This window comes from Arachis hypogaea, chromosome 17 (genome assembly GCF_003086295.3).
Source record: "Arachis hypogaea cultivar Tifrunner chromosome 17, arahy.Tifrunner.gnm2.J5K5, whole genome shotgun sequence".
Classification (NCBI taxonomy): domain Eukaryota; kingdom Viridiplantae; phylum Streptophyta; class Magnoliopsida; order Fabales; family Fabaceae; genus Arachis; species Arachis hypogaea.
This window is the reverse complement of record NC_092052.1, coordinates 32,412,704-32,432,144: the sequence shown is the minus strand read 5'-3', so window position 1 is coordinate 32,432,144 and position 19,441 is coordinate 32,412,704. Positions and strand designations below refer to the sequence as shown.

At 37.1% G+C, this 19,441-nt stretch overlaps 3 protein-coding genes across 4 annotated transcripts; all 3 read left to right on the top strand.

Annotated features, from left to right (window-relative positions):
- Positions 1-219: 219 nt before the first annotated feature.
- On the top strand, positions 220-2,336 carry LOC112765432 (probable phosphopantothenoylcysteine decarboxylase). Of its 2 annotated transcripts, none has more exons than XM_025811332.3 (3): positions 220-420; positions 867-1,310; positions 1,800-2,336. In XM_025811332.3, the coding sequence occupies exons 2-3, from the start codon at positions 963-965 to the stop codon at positions 2,088-2,090; spliced, it is 639 nt and encodes a 212-aa protein (XP_025667117.1). In that variant the 5' UTR covers positions 220-420; positions 867-962; the 3' UTR covers positions 2,091-2,336. The 2 variants fall into 2 exon arrangements, with proteins under 2 accessions (XP_025667117.1, XP_025667116.1); XM_025811331.2 differs by having other exon boundaries at positions 231-420; positions 943-1,310.
- An 866-nt stretch (positions 2,337-3,202) lies between these two features.
- On the top strand, positions 3,203-5,754 carry LOC112763127 (cytochrome P450 76T24-like). Its single transcript, XM_025808875.1, has 3 exons — positions 3,203-3,388; positions 4,019-4,621; positions 5,488-5,754. Exons 1-3 carry the CDS (start codon positions 3,203-3,205, stop codon positions 5,752-5,754), a joined length of 1,056 nt encoding a protein of 351 aa, XP_025664660.1.
- Positions 5,755-7,391: 1,637 nt separating this feature from the next.
- On the top strand, positions 7,392-8,187 carry LOC140180569 (uncharacterized). The gene is made up of 2 exons (XM_072221804.1): positions 7,392-7,421; positions 7,525-8,187. The coding sequence occupies exons 1-2, from the start codon at positions 7,392-7,394 to the stop codon at positions 8,185-8,187; spliced, it is 693 nt and encodes a 230-aa protein (XP_072077905.1).
- Positions 8,188-19,441: the final 11,254 nt, after the last annotated feature.

The window sequence follows — 19,441 nt, the reverse complement described above, 5'->3', positions numbered from 1 at the left end:
GGTATCATTCTTATAGAAGAAAATGAAGGGTAGGGTTGGTAAAAAAAAAAAAAATTTTTTTTACCTAATTTTCTAATAATAATCAACAACCAAAAACGTAAAATGTAAAAACTACAAATTTTAGCTTCTCCTAAACGTGGTTCAAAGACAGAATCAATTCTGCTTTTAGAAAAATAAAAATTGCCACACATCAAAATAAAACTTTAAAAAAACTCAAACGGGCTTCTCTCCTCCCCCATCGTGTTTACCAAACACACCCCGTGTTTTCGACTTTTACTATGTTTGTTCTATGTTCATATGTTGTCTCAAATTGTCTCTTCTCAACAGCACAAAACACGCGCATGAGGCAAGAGCTCGAGGTTTCGGTCTGAGGTTCAAGCTGAGTACTTAGGATTTTGTGTCTGTGACAAGATTTCACAGGTTGGTGCCACTTCCTATTCCTCGTTTTCCTTTTAGGGTCTGATACTCATGCATTCTGTTACTCTTTTAAAAATTTTAGAGAGTAAAAATTGGATCTTTTGTTGGGGTTTCCGCGTTTCCTGAAAATAGAAATCATGGGTTTTTTTTATTCCCACTACGTGTTTGACAATATGTTCAAGTTAACCCCTTTCCGGTTTCTATACAATGTTGTCTCAAATCTGGTTTGAATTCGTGTACTGCTTCTTTCTTTTTCCTTATTCTCAATGAAAATTGTTATCACGGGTTCACTGATTTGTTGCATTTATATGGATTTGGAGATATATGATTATATGTTAACAATTCAGGGCCATAGTCACATATATGCTATATGAATTAGATGTATTATTGTGGCGTTTTTGAACAACAAAGGAAATTTCTCCTTTTTTGCATTGATGTGGCATGAACAGAAATTTTCTAGTTTACAATCTGGAGGTTTTTAATGAGTAAAGATGAAAAATCTTGTTTATATCATGGATATTCAAGATCGTTGTTGAAATCTCTGGATGATGGCGCGCTCAGAAGCTGTAAGTTCAGTAGGAGATAATATGTCGGTAGATAATGGATCAAGGAAGCCTCGGATTCTACTCGCCGCTAGTGGGAGTGTGGCTGCTGTCAAATTTGCAAATCTCTGTCATTGTTTTTCTGAGTGGGCAGAAGTAAGAGCAGTTGCAACGAGTGCGTCACTGCATTTTATTGACAGAGAAGCAATTCCTAAGGATATAATTTTATATACCGACGAGAATGAATGGTCAAGTTGGACGAAACTAGGAGATAGTGTGCTTCACATTGAGCTTCGCAAATGGGCTGATATCATGGTCATCGCTCCATTATCAGCAAACACTCTTGGCAAGGTAATTAGATTTATACATGTTGGCACATTTTCTCCCTAAACCCAAAATATATTTTATCGTATGTGGAATTTAAAGCTAGTTTCTCTTTGACTTTAAATTACATTTCTAGCAAGTTTACACAATATTATCTGTGTTCCGATGCATCACATGGGCCTCGTTTGGTAACTGTCTCAGCATAGAGGCACTGGGACAGTATACATGGAGAAAATCTGTACACATTGTCTCTATATTAGATGGATAGAAAAGACAGAGAAACCATGTTCTGGGACAGAAACATTTCACCTATCTTTGTGTCGATCTCTTTGCAAACAAGTTAGTGGCTTTCAAAGTCTTCATATTCTGTCCCGGGATAGTCTCCGACTGTAACCATGATCTTTTGTTTTACTATGCATCTTATTAGTTTACAAATATATTTCTATTTCAGCATAAGCAATCGGCAATCATTGCTTTATTATTTTTCTTATTTCGCGATCATATGTGCTGTTCTAGATTGCCGGAGGGTTGTGTGACAATCTACTGACATGTATTGTTCGAGCATGGGACTACAGTAAGCCATTCTTTGTTGCACCAGCCATGAACACTTTCATGTGGAACAATCCTTTCACGGAACGACATCTCATTGCCATTGACGAGCTCGGTATATCTCTCATCCCCCCGGTTACAAAGAGGTTAGCTTGTGGTGATTATGGCAATGGTGCAATGGCTGAACCAGCTACCATTTATTCTACTGTGAGGCTCTTTTACGAGTCAAAGGCTCAGCAAGGTAACGGTGACGTGTAGGAATGTATACAAGTGTGAATGACCTTTATAGTACTTGCCTTGGCCCCTTGATCTGGTTTTATTTACATTCTTTTTTAGAATTATGTTTCTCTTACATTCAGGTCTAATCTGATCATAGTAGATGGTGTGTATTAATATTGCTATAGCAGTCTCCTAATTTCTAGAGGGATGCTTTTGTATCTCTTCAGTAACAGTTCTAGGTGTGTATGCTCTTCTAGCTTTATTAATAATGAAATTTTAGCAAAATATAGGGTTTGGATCTATGGAAGGGGAGCCTTGGAGCAACGGTTGAATTGTCTCTGTGTGACTTTAAGATCAAGGATTCAAGCCTAGAATTAACTACCAATGCAATTATCAGGTTAAGCTATTTACATTACACCCTTTAGTGCAGTCCTTTCTCGGACTTTGCATTAACAGGACATTTGTACACCGGACTGCCCTCTAAGGATTTGGACCTATTCAGGTTCAGTGTTGCATCTGAACGGTTGATAAGAAAATTAACAGTTTAAGATTATATCGGTAGTTTCGCATATAATTTTAGCTTATTAGATCTGAAACTATCAATTATCTCGTCAATGGGTCAGATGTTGCATCCAAAGTAAATCAGACTATAAAATGGTGGTAGGATTGTAGGAACATAGTGGGGAAGAGGTAGTTTGATGTGCAAGTTAAGATATCACTTGCAAAGTGCTGAGAAGATGAAAGGACAGAGCCACTAAGAGTATTGTTATTGAGACTTGAGATCAGATAGCATGTGCACATTAAAAAAAAAAAATATATATATATATATATATATATATTTCCGGGTCTAACAAGTTATGAAATTGCTTATCTCATCTTGGATGAAGAAAATTAAAAGATAATGGAATATGTCTTTAGGGTTTTTTTTTATTCAGAAATAAAATAAAACTTGAGTGGAGTTCGCCGGAGGGTAAAGCGAACTCTATAAAAAAGAGTTCGCCGGGGTGGGGCGAACTTGCTCGGAAAAAAAAAAAAAAAATCGTATTTGAAGAATTAAAGTTCAAAAATCGTGTTGGGGAAATATATTTTTTTTTATTTTATTTCTGAAAAAAGGCATAGGTGAAAACTAAAACCGTGACATAGAGTCCATAATGATAGATGCTGGGAAGGCAAATATGGCGGATCTTTTTCCACTTCTTCAATTTCTTGATCCACAAGGCATCCGAAAGAGGGGAGATGACGATACTCAGAAGTTGTTGAAAGTTTTTGGTGATATTTTCGATAAAAGAATGCTACTAAAAACTTCATCAAATAAGAATTTTAAAGTATACGATGATGTATTGGATTCTTTTATTAATATCGTCAAGGAAAATAGTTTGACAGAATTAAGTTGTCATTATTTACTACATTTATTTGTGGTGAGTATTTTTACACAAAATTCTTTTCCTTTTGAAATGTTTGGAGTGTGTTTGAAAAGTTTTTTTTAGAGAAAAGAATTATAATTCTATTAAAAAAAGAATTCAATTCTATTTTTAATTCAAATCCATAATTTAGAATGATACATAATTTTAATAGAATTGAATTTTTTTATTTTGATTTTACTAATTTGTCCTTAACTACAAAAAAGATTGAATACTTTTGTAAGGATATTTAAAATTTTTCAATTTTTAAAATTATAACCATGAGACTGGAATTGAAAATTAGACCAAGTTGGTCTAATTTATAAATAGAATAAATATGAGAATTATTCTAATTGAAATTGAAATTATTAACTTTTGTTTGCTTTAAAATGGAAAAGAATTCAATTTTTGAATGAATTCTTATTCTTAGTTTTTCAGACAAATTTTAATTAAGTTATTGAATGCAAATTTAGGACAATTATTAACAAAAAAAATAAAGAGAAAATTATATATTTATATACATCTATGAATGCACATAATATATAATTTGTTGTATTGATGTACCAGGATTTATTTGTTGCTGAGATAGAAACAACAACAAGCACAATAGAATGGGCAATGACAGAATTGGTGCACAACCCTAAAAAGATGGCTAGAGTCAAAGAGGAGCTCCTACAAGTCCTTGGCAAAGATGGCAAGCCACATGAATCAAATATCTCTGAATTTCATTACATAAATGCAATTGTGAAGGAAACATTTCGGTTGCAGCCACCAGTTCCCTTTTTAGTTTTACAACACAAATCAAAGTCTATGGTAGAAATATGTGGCTTCAAAGTTCCCAAGGACACACAAGTTCTAATTAACTTATGGGCCATTGGACGAAATTCTAGCACTTGGAGTGACCCAAATTCCTTTGTGTCAGAAAGGTTCTTAGAGTCCAAAATGGATGTTAAGAGTTTTGATATTGGGCTCATTCCATTTGGGGCTGGAAGAAGAATGTGTCCAGCACTTCCACTTGCTCATAGAACAGTGCATTTCATCTTGGCCTCTCTTCTACACTATTTTGATTGGAAGATTGTTGATGTTGTTAAGCATGCATCAAGGATCCTAAATGGAGATTCTCTCAACAGGAGAGCACCTTTCCTCTCTACAGGAGAGTACCACTACAGGGTTACTCCAATTAGGGAGTTGCTTCAATTTCAATTTCAACCAAAACATAAACAGTTACATTAAATACCATACAAATCTTAACCTTCCATCACCTCCACCTCACAACCCAATGCCTGTGATCACACATTCACTCCTCTTTTCAAACTAGTTTACCACGCTAGTCAATAAACCAACAACCACATATTTCACCAGCAGCACTGCATCAATAAGAAGATACACAATATGTCACAAAACATGCCAAACTTCGAAAGGGAGCCAATAGAAGGAAAAACAATCACTATCAAACTAAACAGCCAAAAGGAACGTAAAGTTGACAAAATCAATTTAGTAGGACAAATCATATCAAGCAAGGAGGTCCCATTTAGAAGAAGCAAAAACGCCATTATGGAAATCTGGAAAAATCCAGAAGGAGTTTCCATCTCTGAAGTGGGACGTAACAAAGTTCTGATAAATTTCAAGGATATGTGAAAAGCTCTACAGATATTGAAAGGGGGGCCATGGAGTATAAAAGGTCATCTCCTAAATCTCCAATTATGGTCACAGCATGAATCAATATCGGAGGTCAGCCATCAATATATGGAGTTTTGGGTTCAGATACATGGGCTACCCTTGGAGAACATGAATAGTGAAACAGTTTGGAGACATGATGGAGATTGTTATTGATGTGGAGGATCCGATGAGGAACCATGTACTCATGAAAACTTTTCTAAGGGTAAGGGTAGCCGTAAGGGTAAGGGTAGCCGTGGATATTCTCAAGCCTTTAGTCACAGGTTTTTATATGGCTAGGGAAAACCTCCCCAATATCTAGGTTCATTTTAAATATGAGCGCCTTCAAGATTGTTACTGCATGAACTGTGGGGTTATAGGACACAGCAAAAAAGAATGCAATAAGGAGATGGCCATGGCGGCGTGGAATCCAGACCAAGCCAAATCACAAGCTAGGGGTAGGCCAAGCCAAATCTCTGAATAGGGGAGAGGGAAGAAGATGGAAGCAGAGCAAATCACAAGAAGGGGACGAAGAGACGGAAGCACGTGACATCCAGGAATTACAGGAATCTGCAGCCAACGGAGTAGGTAGAAGTCTAGAAGAGGGAAGGAAGGAAAAAGGAAAGAAAGGAACATCAGAAAATTAGGAGCCGTTAGGGTAAATGTATCTCAGAACTGCAGAGCAGGTAGGAGAAATCCCTCGTAATCAGCTGAGGATGGCAGAAAATCAAAGGAATTACAATAGAAGAGCCGAGAAGATACTAGAAAAAATTATGACAGACTTAAATGAGATCAGGACCAAAAGAGGAAGGAATACTAATGGGCCAGGCCCAATAAAAGAAGGAATAGAAGCTGGGTACTGGACCGGAAAACAACAGGGAGAACAGAAAAGCATTAACCAAGAACGAGGAAACCCAAACAATTTGGACCATACAAGCCTTATGAAAGTGGACCAACAAAACACAAAAAAGAGCAGGAAAGAGGAAGGATATAGATGGCAGCATAACAATACGGAGGATGAATTGGGCCCAAAGACAATAAGGGAGATTCTGAAGGCCAGCTTTGGTGCTAAAAACACAACAAATGCAGCAGCAGGAACGGAACAACAAAACAAAGGCAAGGCTTTAAAATCTAATGAGGACAGCAGGGATATTTGGGAGATCAGAAGAATGGAAGAAGAGAAGGATGGCATGGCAAAAGAGAAGAATTTAATTATACAGAGGGCAGCTGGAGGAGGCACATATTTTGTGGAGCTAGCCGAGGAAGAGGAGGAAGATAAAAGTGGGAAGAAGGAGACACAAGCTCTGCATGCTGAGTGGGAAAAGAGGCTCACAATGGAGATCATGAGCAAGTTGAACATCAAGAGGAAGAGGGCGGAACATGACACTCTGATGATTAAAGCTGCAGGAGAAGAAGAAGAAGAAGAATCGCTTCAAGACAGCACCAATACCAAAAGGACCAGGAAGGATGAGTTAACAGAGAGAGACATAGTTGTAGGGGAAATGCAAACTGTTCTCAGTAGTACAGAGGCTGAGGAGGCGGGCCTATACATGTCTCAACCCTAGCCATGAGTATAGTAAGTTGGAACTGTCGGGGTGTGGCGGCAACCACGACAGTTTCCGAATTAAAAGATCTTTGCAAAAAGATCAAGCCGGCCATTATTTTCCTTATGAAAACAAGAGCTAAGGAAAGCAAAATCAGAAAGTTAAAGAGAGAACTCCGTTTTGATAAATCTTTTTGTGTAGAACTCCGGGGCTTGTTCGGAGGTCTAAGTCTTTTATGGAATAGAAATATGAATCTTGATATTTACTCTTGGTGTCATAATGTTATTAAAACTTATATTACAGATAGGAAAGGAAATAAATGAGATTGTTGTTTTGTGTATGGAGACCCCAACTTTAGGCAGAGAAGGAAGCAATGGAGGGATTTAGTAGCTCAAAATCAAAATCAAAATGAACCACAGCTGTTCATTGGGGATTTTAATAATATTTTGAATCAAGAAGAAAAATTGGGCTTACACCCAAAACCAAGAGAGCAGGTGGAAGAATTTAGGAATTTTGTGAACAGCAACAGATTGATGGACATGGAGGAAAATTCACATGGTTTAGCAATCCTAGGAATGGCTTCGTTACAAGAGGAAGGCTAGACAGGGTCCTTGTTAACTGGGAATGGAGGAAGTTATATCAGAATGCAACCCTCACAACCCTCCCGGCGATAGAATCTGATCATTGCCCTCTGGTTTTAAGGCTGGAACCGAAAGAAAAATTCGAATGAAACTTTAAGTATGAAGCATATTGGGAAGATCACGAAGATTGTGAGAAGATAATCAAGCAAGGATGTAAAAGAATGAAAATAAAAGGAATAACTGGAAAAAACTACAAGGAAAATTCAAGAGTTGCAAGAATGAATTGGAGCAGTGGAGTAAAAGAACTTTCACCAGAGCTAACAAGAAAATCAACCAACTTAAGGATGAAATCACAAAACTGCAAAATCAGGAGTTTTCAGAACAGCAGCAAGAAAGGATCAAGGATCTGAAGGTTGAAATATCACAACTATGGAAGAAAGAAGAAAAGTACTGGGGCCAGAGAGCAAGATTAAAATGGCTAAAGTTTGGGGACAAAAACACCTCCTTCTTCCATGCAACGACAATTCAAAGAAGAGACTTGAATAAGATCGAGAGATTGAAGGACGCAGAGGAAAATTGGATTACAGGGAGCAAGGACATCATGAAATTAGTGGAAAGACACTTCACTGATCTTTTTGCCACAACCACAAAGAGCAGAGTAGAGGAATGCACCCAGATTATCCCGAAAAAGGTCACTGTTGAAATGAACAGGGAGCTCCTAAAGGAAGTGTTAGATAAGGAGATAAGGGATGCAGCCTTCAGTATAGGAAGCCTAAAAGCACCCAGTCCAGATGGTCTTAGCAGTGTATTCTTTCAAAAACACTGGGATATCATCAGTAGAGAGGTCTGTGATGTTATTAAGGATATCTTTGCTAGCAGGAGAATGCCAGAGGACATGGGAGAGACTACAGTGGTCCTAATTCCCAAAGTTAAACAACCAGAATACCTCAGCTAATTAAGACCCATCAGCTGCTGTAATTACATTTACAAGATCGTGACGAAGATCATTGTCCTTAGGTTAAAAAAGTTTCTTGATAAATTAATTTTCCCTACCCAAAGCGCTTTCGTGGGAGGAAAACTCATACAAGTCAACATTGTCATTATTCAGGAGGCCTTCCACAATTTAAACAAAAAATGTTTTACTTTCTTTTGGTTTTAAGCAGAGCTGGATACAGTTAGTAAAGGAATGTATCAAAAGCGCAAGCTATAAATTTAAAATAAATGGTAAGCTGTCTAAGAGGGTAAAACCTCAAAGAGGTCTGAGACAAGGTGATCCTTTATCACCAAATATGTTCATTATAGCAGCAGAGGTCTTCACAGCACTTATGGAGGAAGCACAAAGGGAACGACGTATTTCAGGCGTTAAGCTTGCTCCAACAGCACCAATTATCACTCACCTTATGTTTGCTGACGATTGTATTCTTTTTGCGGAAGCTAAAAAAGAGGAACTATATCAAAGCATCTTAATTCTGAACAGATACACGGATGCATCGGGACAAAAGATTAATTTAGAGAAATCGAGCATAGTGTTTGGACAGCAGGTACCGATTCAGACAAGGGTCAATATAGAGGAGATAATGGGCATGCAAACCTGGGTAAATCCTGGGAAATACCTTGGGCTACCGGCATATTGGGGAAGATCGAAGAACAAAGCGTTGGCATAGCTAGAAGAAAGGATAGACAACAAAATTGAAGGATGGAAAGAGCGACTACTTAACCAGGCAGGGAAGGAGACTTTGATTAAAGCAGTTATTCAAGCCATACCCAGTTACGCTATGAGCATTGTCTTGCTGCCCAAAAGTTTCTGCCAAAGAATAGGATCAAAAGTTGCAAGATTTTGGTGGGCAAACTCTGAGAGAGTAAAGGGGATACACTGGAAAAGCTGGAGCAAGGTTTGCAAAAGCAAGAGGGATGGCGGGTTAGGTTTTAGGGACCTATAGTGTCAGAATTTAGCTTATCTAGCCAAGCAAGCATGAAGGGTGATTGAAAATCCAAATGCAATATGGGTAAAAATTCTAAAAGCAATATATTTTGAGGATAGTGATTTTTGGGAAGCCGGCACCGGGAGTGGAGGATCATGGGCATGGAAAAGTCTCATCCAAGGCAGGGACTTCTTGAGAAGGAATGGGAGATGGAGTATTGGAAAGGGCTCAAAAGTAAAGATATAGGAAGACAACTGGGTTATGGGCATGGGTAAAATCCTTTTGAACAGAAATCACTTAGTAAATAGAGTAAACGAGCTCATCATCGAGGGAGAAGGATGAAATCAAGGAAGAATAACAGAAATATTCCCGGAGAACATAAGCAAAAAAATTTTGCAAACACCCATAAGTCTACTGAGGAGCGAGGACAGACTAATATGGCCTTTCAAATGGGATGGGGGTTACACAATTAAGATAGGATATCATGTGGCAAAGAAGGAAAAACAGGTCAGCGAAGGAGCGGGACTGAAGGTTGTGGTAGGCTTAGAGAAGGGGGGTTGAATCTATGCCTTCCTTTAAAATTGCTGTTATGACCCTTTTTTAAAGTGAACTTTCAATTCTGATTCTGTTTGAACTCAGCAGCGGAAATTTATGAGACAATTTATTTTTATCTCATGAATATCAGAAAACAGAACACAGTAGAGAAGAGAAAAGCTAACACCAGCATGTATCCTGGTTCGGTTGCCTTGTGCTATGCAACCTACGTCCAGTCTCCTCCACAACAATGGAAGAATTTCACTATAGTTAACAGTATTACATACACCAATTCCACAGGATTGACACAATCCTTTCACACTCAAGTTCTAACCTAACTTGACATTGGCTATGCTAATACCTAACTATTCACTCTTAGTGCTAACCCAACTAAGAAAGGGATACCTCACAGGTACAAGATACAAGACACAAACATACCTAAAGAAATCCAAAATTAACTCTAGGCTTTTCTCTCAAGTGTTTCACTCAGCCTTTTTCCACTCATGGCTTTTACTTGAACTTTCTCACAATGCCTTTTCTCGCAAGAAATTACAGAAAGATAAACTTAGAAAAGTACATTACAATCTGTAAAACATGAAGGAGATTGACTTCATCAGCAGCTTCTTTACTATGTGCAAAACCAGATTCGCAAACCTCAGATACAGTTCTTCAGTATTGGCCGAATTCTTCTTTGAAAGAAAGCATTATCCAAGTAGAGGAACTTCTTTGCAGAACACTATTCTCACACTCTAGTTTTCTCTCCTCGCCTTCTGAATGAGCAGCAAGCTTCTTTTATCTCCTTGCATGTTGCTTGGTTCTTCTTCCAAGGTCAACACCTTGAGCCTTGAGCTTCACCAACCCACAGAATCACTTTTTCTCATTAAACCTTAGAGTAGAAACTTTAATTTTGACTTCTTCATCTTGACCGAAAGCCATAAAGTAGCAACCATAGAGATCTTCTCATGGTCAACTTGATCTGAGCCCTTAAGAACCAACTTGGTCCCCAAGTCTTGTTTAAGACCGTAGATACACAGCAGGGAAGAACAGAAATCCTCTTTCCCTTGTATCCCATTTCGGATAGAGCAGAGAGTTGGGAAGAAGAGATGTAACCGAGTTGCATGTAAGAGGAAAAGATTTACCTATAACCTAAGCTTGATTTGGTTTGGATTTGTTGAGATGACTTCTGCCTTTCAAGCTTAGTTTCTCTTTCTTGCTTCTTTGGTGACTATCTTGGTGAAGAAGCTCTCTCTCTCTTTCTCTTTCTTACTTTTCTGAAGCTGATTTGACTTAGTCAGGGAGGAGAGGAACGTTGTACTTTGAAAGAGAGAATACTTCAATCTTACAAGAGAAGCTTTGTGGGATGGATACGGGCTTGGATTGGTTTTCCATTAAGTAACCCGTTGGTGCCTTGCTTCTTTGAAGAATTTTTGCTTGAGATGAATGACTTGGGCTTATCTTTATTTTTACTTACCATTCAGCCCATTAGCATATATCTTCTGTTTGGTGTTGGGCTGCTGCAACACTTGTTTTTGGCCTGCATCACTTTATCAAAAATAATCAAAACTGATTGGGTGATTAGCCCACTAATCAAATGTTTGTCATCATTAATTCTATTAATTAATTTCTTAACTCAACAATCTCCCCCTTGATGACAAACATAATCAAGCAATGATCAAAGGAATTAATTTTTTTTTTTGATAAAGTTAGAAAACTTCCCTTTGATGTTTCTTGCTTTAGTGTTGCTCTCCCTTTCCTTTTCAAGATTAGCTCCTCCTGGATTTATGCTTTCTTCTTTATTCCTGTTTTACATTGTACTTAAAGATAACACAATTTGAGAGCTGTACACAATTATCTTGGCTAAGGGATATCAGATAAGCAACATCACATAATCAGCCCAACATCAAGCTAATACCATCAGCAAACTGATTTAGCTTGTGAGATTAAGTACTAATGCAGCAAAGAATATTCAGCATGCAAACTCAAGTATTAATGCTATTACTCAAATTCATTTCCTTTTTGGTTATTGCTTAAATATGTTTGTCATCAAGGGGGAGATTGTTGAGTTAAGAAATTAATAAATTTAATTAGTGATGACAAACATTATTTTTGGGCAAAATAAATAATTAGTGTTGATTAATTAAAATTGCATATTACTAATTATTTAGTGTTGCAGGCCAAAACTCAAGTATTAATGCTATTACTCCCCCTTTTGTCATCAAGGGTGGATAACAAGCAAGATCAACAAAAACAAAGTCTTGCATCCTGCAGAAAAGAGTTAGTCCATAGTGCAAAGTACTGACTAAACTACCAAAGGTGCAGCAATATCTAGAGTTATTACAGTCATCCAAAATGAAACAGTTCAAAAGTAGCTAAAGAAACAGAATTCATGAGACAAAAAGAGAGCAGCAGCAGCAGTTTTTATGAGACAAATCCTAGGCATCAGAACCATTCCCCTCCGAAGCAGCTTCCTCTTCAACATCAGTGGCAATGTCTTCATCATTTTGAAGGTTGTCAATGAAGGTCATGAGCACAGCCACCCTATCCCTTGATTTCTTCAGGAAGTTCTCATGCTTACTAGCTAGCTTCCTTTGTTCCTTACTCATGGCAATCATGTGATTTGATTGGGAAACAAACTCTTGAGCGACATCCTTGACCACATTCAGCAGAGCAGATTTCTGGCCAGTAGAGATGGAAGTACCCTCGGTGGAAGGAGGAGGAGATTCCTCAGGGATAAAGTCATCATCATCATCATCATCCAATACCACTCTCTCTGAATGAGTGGGTCCCTTTAGTTGTTTCACTGAACCACCCCCTTTTAGATATGAATGTCGCTTAAGCTGAGGACATAGACAATAATGCCAACACAACAATCTAATGTATATACATGCTTATCTAGAATTCTATGGTTGCACAAAAGTCTAATAATCCATACAAGCACATATTGCAAACTATGGTAGCATGTAACAAACAATTCACTAGCACAACATAAAGATCAAATGACTTAAAGTCATCCAATTTTAGTTCACAAACAAGTCAGCCAAGTTCAGTTCATAAACAAGTCAAACAGGTTTCATTTCATAAACACAAGTCAATTAACAAACACAAGACTAATCAAAACTAATATCCAATAATCTCAGTAAGTCTTATGTCTTATCAAGCCTCATATATGCATTTTTCTCCCCTTTTGTTATCAAGGTGGGAGAAATAAAACAAAACAGAACCTGCAATATAGTGTGTTAGAGGCATGTTAAAGCTATGTGTTGCGTTTTGAAATACAAAAAAATTCGGAAGAGAAATAAAAATCATATTTCAACCAGCAACACCATAGTTATATAACAAAACTCACAATATGCACAGACCAATTCTTGGTAAAAATTCATTAGAACCAAAAAGAGAGTTTCATATCACTTGAAGGTTTAAAAAAAAACAAAAAGACCACATGTATAATAAGATTCAAGCATGGTCTATGTCCATTTTTTACACTACAAAAACCAGATCTCTCATTTCTTATTCAACAAATGTCTCTTTGACCTGCAAAATAGAATTCTCAAACAAGACATTAGCACAATTAAAACAGAAGTTGCAGTTTTCCAAAAATTGAAATGATGACAAAGAGAAATGTTAAGAGACATGCACAATACATGAATAGGTTTGCAATTGCAGCAAGTTAAGAGTGTTCTTGGAAAAAGAAAGTTCAGAACCCTATTCCAAGAAAATTCAGAGCCCAGAAGATAAAATTCAGAGTGATGGTTCTTCTTCTGCCCAGAATTTTCTCATTCGAACCTATGAGACAAAGACTTCAACAAACACATCAGTAATTTTCAAACAATGAATCATAGCTTAAAATTCCTAGGCTAGTCCTAAACATGCAGAATATGTCCTCAACAAGTGATTTTGTAAAAATATCTGCTAATTATTCCTCTGATTTAACAAATTGAATACTAATATCCCCTTTTTGAACATGTTCTCTTATTGAGTGAAATTTCACTTCAATATGCTTAGTCCTAGAGTGCAAAACTGGATTTTTAGAAATATTAATGGCACTCATATTATCACACATCAAGGGAATATTTTTACCATTTAATTTGTAATCAGCAAGCTGTGTTTTTAACCATAAAAGCTGAGAACAACAAGAAAAAGCAGCTATATACTCAGCCTCTGTAGTGGAAAGGGCCACTGTTGGTTACTTCTTACTTGACCATACATTTAAGGACTTCCCAAGGAAGCAACATAGGCCTGAAGTACTCCTTCTATCTACTCTATCACCAGCAAAATCTGCATCACAATAACCAACTACAGAAAAATCATCAATCTTAGGATACCAAAGACCAAAATTGGATGTGCCATGAACATATCTAATGATCCTTTTAACTGCAGAAAGATGTAACTCTTTTGGCTTGGATTGGAACCTAGAACACAATCCAACACTTTGCACAATGTCGAGTCTAGAGGAAGTTAAGTACATAAGAGAACCAATCATTCCTCTATACCTAGTCTCATCAACATCTTTCTCATTTTCTCCCTTATCTAATTTAGAATTAGGATGCATGGGAGTTCCCATGGGTTTGGCATATTCCATACCAAATTTCTTAACTAATTCCTTGGCATACTTTTCTTGATGAATGAAAATACCTTTTTCAGTTTGTTTAATTTGCAACCCAAGGAAGAAATTAAGTTCACCCATCATACTCATGTCAAATTCACTTGTCATGAGTTTTCCAAATTCAGAACAAAGGGATTCATTGGCTGATCCAAAAATAATGTCATCAACATATATTTGGACTAGAATAAAAGAATCATTAGAGTTCTTGATAAATAGAGTTGTGTCAGTGGTGCCTCTTTGAAAATCATTTTTCAAAAGAAAAGAGCTAAGTCTCTCATACCAAGCTCTAGGAGCTTGTCTTAAACCATAGAGAGCTTTAGATAATTTGAAAACATGATTAAAATGCTCTTTATTTTCAAAACCAGGAGGCTGCTCCACATACACTTCTCTATCTATCACTCCATTCAAAAATGCACATTTCACATCCATTTGATATAATTTAAAACCACAAAATGCAGCATAAGCTAAGAGAAGTCTTATGGCTTCTATTCGGACAACAGGGGCAAAGGATTCATCAAAGTCTATTCCTTCTTCTTGGTCATATCCTTGTGCCACTAGCCTTGCCTTGTTTCTTGCAATGCTACCATCTTCTCCTAACTTGTTCCGAAAAATGCACTTGGTGCCGGTCACTTTCTTTCCACTTGGCCTTGGAACCAAAGTCCATACTTGGTTCTTTTCAAACTCAAGAAGCTCATCCTCCATAGCTTTAACCCAAGAAGGGTCACTAAGTGCTTCCTTGACGTTTTGAGGCTCTATTTGTGAAAGAAGGGCAATGTTTGATCCTTCATTTGCCTTTCTAGTGGAAGACCTTGTTTGCACTCCATGAGAGACGTCCCAAATGACAAATTCCTCAGGATAATTTTTCAAGAATCTCCATTCACGAGGTCTGGTGGACTTGGAGTCGGATTGAGATACCAACGGATTCTGGGTGCTGCTGGCTTCAGGATTTCCTTCAAATTCATGAGACAAAATGAAATTGTCTTGTGAATTTTCAGCATTTGCAGTTTCTGGTTCAGCTTGTCCAGAATTTTCTTTTCCATCATTTTGAGCATATTCATCTTCCTTTTCAGCTTGATTTCCTGCATCACAATCTTCCAAAATGCTTTGTACCAAGTTAGTATCATAAAATGTGACATGTATGGACTCCTCAATAATCCTAGCATCTTGATGATAAATCCTATATGCTTTACTAGTTGTGGAATATCCTACAAATAAACACTCATAAGCCTTTGGATCAAATTTTCCCAGATTTTCTTTGTTATTTAAAACAAAATATTTGCATCCAAAGATGTGCAAGTAATCTAAGTTTGGTGGGTAGCCTTTCCAAAGTTCATAAGGGGTTTTCTTCAAAAATTTTCTTATGATTGTTCTATTCAAAATGTGGCAAGCCGTGTTAACCGCTTCAGCCCAAAGGAATTTTGGAACATTACTCTCACAAAGCATAGCTCTTGTCATCTCTTGTATGCTTCTATTTCTTCTTTCCACAACACCATTTTGTTGTGGTGTTCTTGGACAAGAAAAGTTGTGAGATATTCCAAATTCCTCACAAAAGGATTCAAATAAATTATTTTCAAATTCAGTTCCATGATCACTTCTTATAGAAGAGATTTTCAAATCCTTTTCATTTTGAATTTCTTGCAAAAAGGCTCAAAGGCCGAAAAGGCTTCATTTTTGTATGCAAGAAAGAAAACCCAACCAAACCTAGTATAGTCATCCACAATTACTAAACCATAATGTTTACCACCTAGGCTTTGAGTTCTTGTTAGACCAAATAAATCAATGTGTAGCAACTCAAGTGGTCTTTTAGTAGAGATATCTTCCTTTGGTTTAAAAGAACTTTTTGTTTGTTTTCCCATTTGGCAAGCATCACAAGTGATGTCTTTGTCAAACTTTATCAAAGGAAGACCTCTTACTAATTCTTTCTTAACAAGTTTGTTTATTTGAAACATACTTGCATGGCCCAATCTCTTGTGCCATAACCACTTTTCAGATTCTTTGGAGTGAAGACAAGCTACATTTTGATCTTTTAGTTCATCAAGAGTAAGTCCATACATATTATTAAAACGCTTGGCAATAAACATCACTTCATTTGTTTTTTCATTAACAACACAGCATTCAAATCTTTTGAAAATCACTAAATATCCTAAATCACACAGCTGACTTATACTCAAAAGATTGTGCTTCAAACCACATACCAAAAGTACATCATCAATGAAAGTAGATTGCTCATTACCTACTTTTCCAACAGCAATGATTTTACCTTTACCATCATCTCTAAAGGTCACAAAACCTCCATCATACTTATTTAGTTTGATGAAGTAGGTTGACCTTCCAGTCATGTGCCTTGAACATCCACTATCCATGTACCACATGTCCTTTTTGTTCTTGGATGCTAGGCAAATCTGCATGATGAGTTTCAAGTAGCTTTAGGTATCCAAATTAATTTGGATCCTTTGAAGTTAATCCATCTTGGTTGCCCAAGTGCATCGAAATCACAAACAACATTGTAAACTTTGTTTCCAACAACTCTTTTTTCAATGAAACATTGTTCATATGAGTGACCAAATTTCTTGCAATTGACACAATGATTTTCAGATGTGTGTCGTTAAAATTAAGGTGAGTTATATTGCTTGAAATGATAAAAAAGTTGAAATTTTCTGGTTTTTGGAGGAGATGCATTTCTTTTGACAAATTGATTTTTATTAAAGTTGTTCCTCTTTGCAAAAGTATTTTCACCAGAATTTCTTTGAACATTTTTACCTTTCGAATATGAGGTTTTGTTGTAAAATGGTGGTTTCTTGAAAACAGCCTCATTTTTTGAAATGTTACCCAAACCTGGCCGGTTTGAACTCGGACCAGTTCTTGGTGAAGGCTCAGTTTCACTTGTGTATGCTTCATCAAATTTTTCTTCACAAGTTGAAATATATCCGATACCTGATTTGCTTGGTATAGATTTGGTATTTGATGAAGAAGCCACAAATTTTATAGAGGAAATATTAGAAACTGCATCTTCCTTGGCTATGTAGCCTAAACCAGATTTTTCAAACAATGGTCTTTGACTTGCAAGTAATTTGTCCAAGTTTCTAGAACCTTGAGCAAATTTTGCTAAGTCACCATTTAGCCTTTTAATCATATCATTTAATCTTTCATTTTCAACAATTAACTCATGAGAAGGATCCACAATGTGCTTTCCTTTTAATTTTTCAAGTTCAGATTTTAGAAATCTGTTTTCTTCAATGATGTCTAAAGCACATTCAGTTTCCTTCACTTTTTCTTTTAAAAATTCATTTTCAGCTCTTAACACATCTCTTTCAGATCTGCACTCATTGTATTTATCAAGAAGTTTTGATGTGTTTAAAGTAAGATCATCAATAATAGCATGCAAGTCCTCAATGGTCAAATCATAGTAGTTTACCTCATCAAGATTGTTGTTTCCAGCCATGAAGCAGTCTTTGTCATCTCTTTCAGATTCTTCTTCTTCATTTGAGTCATTCTCAAGATCCTCCCAAGCTGCCATGAGTACTCTCTTCCTTTCCTTCTTTCCTTTGTCCTCCTTTTTGAGCTTTGGACAGTTTAGCTTGAAGTGTCCAGCCTCCTTGCAGTGATGGCACGTCACTTTGCTCAAGTTGATCTTGTGCTCCTTTGAACTTGAACCTTTGTATTTGCCCTTGTTCTTCATCATCCTTCTAAATCTCCTAGCAAAAAACAAAAGCTCGTCATCTGAAATACTATCACTAGACTCACTCTCTTTCGGTTCTATTTGTGACTTGAGGGCTATTCCCTTTTTCTTTGAGTCTGTGTTTGTGTGTGTGGCTTCATAGGCAAGGAGTTTTCCTCTCATCTCATCATAGGTTATGGGACTTAGGTTGTTACTTTCGGTTAGGACAGTGGCAGTGGTTTCCCATTCTTTTGTGAGGCTTCTAAGGAGTTTTCTCACCAAGGTTTGTTCTGCATAATTTGTGCCCATAGCATCAAGGTTGTTGATTATGATTGAGAATCTCTCAAACGCTTCATCAATGCTTTCTCCATCCTTCATGCTAAAATCTCGTACTCTTTTCGCAGCATATCAATCCTCGTTTCTTTGACTTGTTTAGTGCCTTCGTGTGTAACTTGGAGTTTTTCCCAGATTTCTTTGGCTGTCTTGTATCTAGACACCTTCCGGTACTCTTCAAAGCTGATAGCACAATGAAGAAGGTTGATTGCTTTAGCATTCAGCTCTATCTTCTTCTTATCATCCTCATTCCATTCAGCTTCTTCTTTTGGAGTCACCACTCCATCAGCACTTGTTTTTGTTGGGATCTTTGGACCGCTCATGACAATCTTCCATATGTTGTAGTCAATGGATTGGATGAAAATCCTTATCCTTTCTTTCCATTAGGAGTAGTTCTTCCCGTTGAAGAAAGGTGGCCGGTTGTTTGACTGGCCTTCAGTGAGGGTGTAGGCAACTGTGGTTGTGCCCAAGTTATTCGCCATTGGATCTTTACTCCAAGCGGTTAAGCTTGATTTTTGAGACATTAGCTCCTGATACCAATTGAAGGTTGTGGTAGGCTTAGAGAAGGGGGGTTGAATCTATGCCTTCCTTTAAAATTGCTGTTATGACCCTTTTTTAAAGTGAACTTTCAATTCTGATTCTGTTTGAACTCAGCAGCGAAAATTTATGAGACAATTTAATTTTGTCTCATGAATATCAGAAAACAGAACACACAAAGAAGAGAAAAGCTAACACCAGCATGTATCCTGGTTCGGTTGCCTTGTGCTATGCAACCTACGTCCAGTCTCCTCCACAACAATGGAAGAATTTCACTATAGTTAACAATATTACATACACCAATTCCACAGGATTGACACAATCCTTTCACACTCAAGTTTTAACCTAACTTGACATTGGCTATGCTAATACCTAACTATTCACTCTTAGTGCTAACCCAACTAAGAAAGGGATACCTCACAGGTACAAGATACAAGACACAAGCATACCTAAAGAAATCCGAAATTAACTCTAGGCTTTTCTCTCAAGTGTTTCACTCAGCCTTTTTCCACTCATGGCTTTTACTTGAGCTTTCTCACAATGTCTTTTCTCACAAGAAATTACAAAAAGATAAACTTAGAAAATTACATTAAAATCTGTAAAATATGAAGGAGATTGACTT